We start from the raw sequence: 3,927 nt of genomic DNA, 5'->3' as shown, positions 1-3,927 counted from the left end.
CCTGCTCCCACAGACACGCTCTCAGTGACCCTGCACACATTACATCTTACTTGTTTACATCAGAACCAAAATCTTCCAGAAATTCCACTTTTCTCTGGGAAAAGGTAATCCTCATTTTTATAGACAAGGCGCCGTTGACGGCTTTATCGAAACAGCTCAGGATGTTCTCTTCGTTGTGCCGGAGGTCGCCGCTGTACTCCATCTCCAGCAAGTTCAGGTACAGTTTGGTATTTTCCTGTGCAAAAGAGGCGTTAGAAGTTGTACATCCATCACGTTGGGCATTAACACTGAATGTATCCCCAGGGGATGCACACCATAACGCTGACACCAGGAATACACGCTGCAATAACCAATAACAACATTTTCTCTTTACACCGGTCATCCCTGACCTGGTTTGTTTCACAAACAGGTTAGGAGGGATCTGATCTAACGCTACAAAACCAGGTCACTTTGCTAGGAATAAGGTAACAGTATTTGAAATGAACATTGCTGCTGTTACTGTGCACTGCCTACACCATCGGTTTTGTTCACCCGAGATGGGAACACACCCATAACATTTAAGATTCCAAAAAGCACATTGTGCTTCTGATGAAAACAATCTGACAACTTCCAGATTGGCAAAGGGCAAAGATGGCAACATCAGTTTAGAGGGACTGGTGTCTCCATGCACTGATGAAACATTCCTACAGTTACAACTCCTGTCATCATCGTTGCCATCGGTTTTTATAGAAAATGGGTCAGAGAGAGAAATACCAGGACTATTATTATTATTATTATGTTTTTTTTAAATACAGCAAAGAGGGAACACATACTTTGTCAATTTCTATGGCTTCTGACAGCACTTTTCTTGCCTTTGGAAGATTTTTCTGCACTTTGAAGAGGTGTCGAGCTAATTTGATGGCATAAAACGACGACTCGCTAATGGATTTGGCATTCCTAACAGCATCTTCCAGCAGGTGCTCAGCTTCTTCCATGTTCCCATGTCTGCGCTCTAAGCTCACTCTCCGCAAGCGAATCATGGCTAGCCCTAGAATACACTCTTCAAAGGTTTTCAAGATTCTTCTTGCTTCATCGATGTTGCCTAAAACACCGGTGAAGATGCTTTAAGACATGAGACATCCCACAGCCTCCTCAAACCAGAATCCCCCCAGCAAAACCCGCCGCTGCTCTTACCCTGCTGCTCCTCAAAGGCGGCCCACAGCATGTGAACCATGGGCTTCTTAGGAAGATGGATTGTGCAAGCCCTGCTGTAGACATGCCTCACTCCTTCAATGCTATGATTCTCCATGTATTTGGCATACTATAGTTGAAAACAGAGCAGAGATTGGAAAATTTAAAGCTTGTATTTGTCTTTAAAAACATGACAGAACGATAAAATTCTTTTGTTTAAACCCATTCAGCACCTTTATTGAACCACTAGACTAGTTTCTGTAAGGAAGGACGTAGAGAGGCAACGAAGTTGGCATATGCAGCAGTCAAATCTGGTTGCAAGCAGACCATCTCCTAATGCAACAGATATAGTTATATATGAACAACATTCCACAAGAGTACAAAGGTTAGTCACTAGGTCAAGGTATGCCATCGGCGGGAGGTGGGCGCTAAACCCCTTCCCTTACCTTAATCCAGAAGTCCTCATAGAGGGCACATGAAATGACACATCTTTCAAAGAGGACCACAACCCGCTCGTGAGTGCCATTTTCTATCTCAAATTCTAAGTACTCTTTCCAGTTTTTCAGCTGAATTTTCTCCAGAGGTTTTACATGAAAGTAAGGCCTCTTGATCTGCAAGAGTCACAGCACAGCAACTCACCATTAATGAGCACAACACCAACTGCTTAAAAAAACAACCAACCAACCACACACACCGTTCAAATAATGCTGCTGAAACAAACAGGGCTTGGGAATGATAAGTCATTAGCTATCCTAATAATTCTGCCGGGGTTACCCAAGTATTGATCAAGGGATGTTGCTGACAATTATATTCTAGACTAGAAACTCATTTTTCCTCGAAAGCTTTTTGTGCACAAGCGTTTACAGAAGCTGAGAAAGAGCCCAGAGCAGTTACTCCCTCGCAAACCTGTGGTCACAACGTGACAGTGACACTGTGAAAACAACAGGTACTGTCCACACACAGACGTACAGCTAAAGCACTTACCACTGTCCTACAAATTACACTCAAAATCTGGGGGAGAATCACCAGAGCACTGAACTGAACTTCACAGGAAATATTTACACTAAGTGGGTGATTCCAAGAGCTACCAAGACTGTGTTTTCATTGATGACTACAGAGGAGCTGGGTGAGGCAGAGTTCAGCACAGGAACATTTAAACATTGCTCTGAACAGAACGTAGCAAAGCATCCTCCCAGAGATCTTTTGCTTTTTCTCTTCTCCATCTTCCCTTTTACCTGGTTATTCCTCTCCTCTACTGCAATTCCTTACCTGATACAAACACATACAAATGGGTAAGGAACTTACAATAATTAAGGAGTAACTCAGTTCTTCAAGGCCACCTGAAATTTAAAGCAAGTCACCCCTTTTGTGCTCCTCACTGAACTTTACTATGGAACCCAATACTCCTATTTAATTTTGACAAATTCACAGGTACACTGTTCCTGCTAAAACAACAACAAAACAGGTCCAAGCAGTCTGCATCACTTGTGTGACACCTCTTGCCTACGCACCTCAGCTCTGTCCCTTTTAAAGACACTTATATTTCAGATGCCCCGCAGATCCAACATGTTGGTACCTACAGAGCAGAGATACTCTCTTGGTGGAAAAAGCATTGATTCTGGCTGGGAGTGAGAGAGGACACCCTGGTTCTTAGACATTTTCTGCAGCATCTCATCAGTTTCAGCTTTCTCCCAAGTTTCAATAATGTGTAGCTCAAGGTTTCCTGAGCCAAGAATACCTACGCTCTCAGAACTCTTTTCCACAATACATCGACATATTTGAGCACCACCTGCTCTAGGGACAGGCTTTGAATCCTCTGCTTCCTTCTCTGGTTGCTTTCTCAAAAGTAACCAAGCTTAATTCTACATGGAAAAAGTTCCACATTTGCAGTGATCAAGTGATTTGTTTGACTCATTGTTTTTAACACAGGACACACTGGAGCTGCACGTTACGATGGCTGCTTTTGGAAAGGAAACTGATGTCAGGTTTAGGAGTGTAATGTTAAAACACAAAGATGTACCAATTTCCTTCTCCTTTTAGGACAGGCTTACCTTTTCAATTAGAATCACCTTCATCCCCTTGTTGTTTTGCAACACCCCAGACACATAAGGCAGCACTAACTTATGTAACATTTCACGTATGCACATTCAAAGGCTGCCTAGTAAACAATGCACCATCTTGCCTCTCTCCAAATACCACTTAAAGATTTTTAAACCCTCAGATGGCAGAGCTGACCTCACAAGTTAACTTTTCACAAGAAAAACTGCAGAGAAGCTCAACTTCATCTTTGTTCAAAGCCCCACAACAGGCCTACCTGCTACTCAAAATTCCCAGCTCCCAGTCTCACCTTCAAAACTCCTGCACATGCTGCCTTACAACAGAAAAAACCAGACTTACCGCTTCTTCAAACGTCCACCTCTTACTGACTTCGTGCTCGTTGTGGTTAAAGATTTCCTGGTGAATCTCAATGATCCTGTGCCTCATGTTTTCTATCTCAGTGATTAGCTAAAACACAATTTTTAGAGATGTCACACAGGCAGACACCGCATCACCTTTGTACATGCGTTTTATGATGACAGCAATATGAGTAACTGAAGTATCACAGATGCATTAAATGTCACCCAGGACAGGTAGGGGAAGAGTTTGAGAGCGCATCTCGCAGCAGAGCACCTCACACACAGTACCCAGGGAAAGGCTCTGCCTCAGGTTCCACAGAATCATAGAATTGTTTGGGTGGAAAAGCCCTTTAAGCTCATC

General features: G+C 43.1%; 1 protein-coding gene and 1 non-coding gene across 2 annotated transcripts; both read right to left on the bottom strand.

Moving 5' to 3' along the window:
* Nucleotides 1-46: 46 nt before the first annotated feature.
* On the bottom strand, nucleotides 47-3,675 carry LOC104531683 (pre-mRNA-processing factor 39; the record flags this gene model as incomplete). Its single annotated transcript, XM_010176653.1, has 5 exons — nucleotides 47-235; nucleotides 813-1,081; nucleotides 1,174-1,300; nucleotides 1,617-1,781; nucleotides 3,568-3,675. Coding segments are annotated over 5 exons (858 nt in total), but the record flags the coding sequence as incomplete, so codon positions are not given.
* LOC114819010 (small nucleolar RNA SNORD127) lies at nucleotides 632-716 on the bottom strand. The gene has a single exon (XR_003766338.1). It is a non-coding gene; the product is annotated as a small nucleolar RNA SNORD127 (small nucleolar RNA).
* Nucleotides 3,676-3,927: the final 252 nt, after the last annotated feature.

The sequence above is a fragment of the Antrostomus carolinensis genome, unplaced genomic scaffold (assembly GCF_000700745.2).
Source record: "Antrostomus carolinensis isolate BGI_N321 unplaced genomic scaffold, ASM70074v2 C13681174, whole genome shotgun sequence".
Taxonomy (NCBI): Eukaryota; Metazoa; Chordata; class Aves; order Caprimulgiformes; family Caprimulgidae; genus Antrostomus; species Antrostomus carolinensis.
The sequence above is the reverse complement of the archived record's forward strand: the minus strand, read 5'-3'. Positions and strand labels throughout refer to the sequence as shown.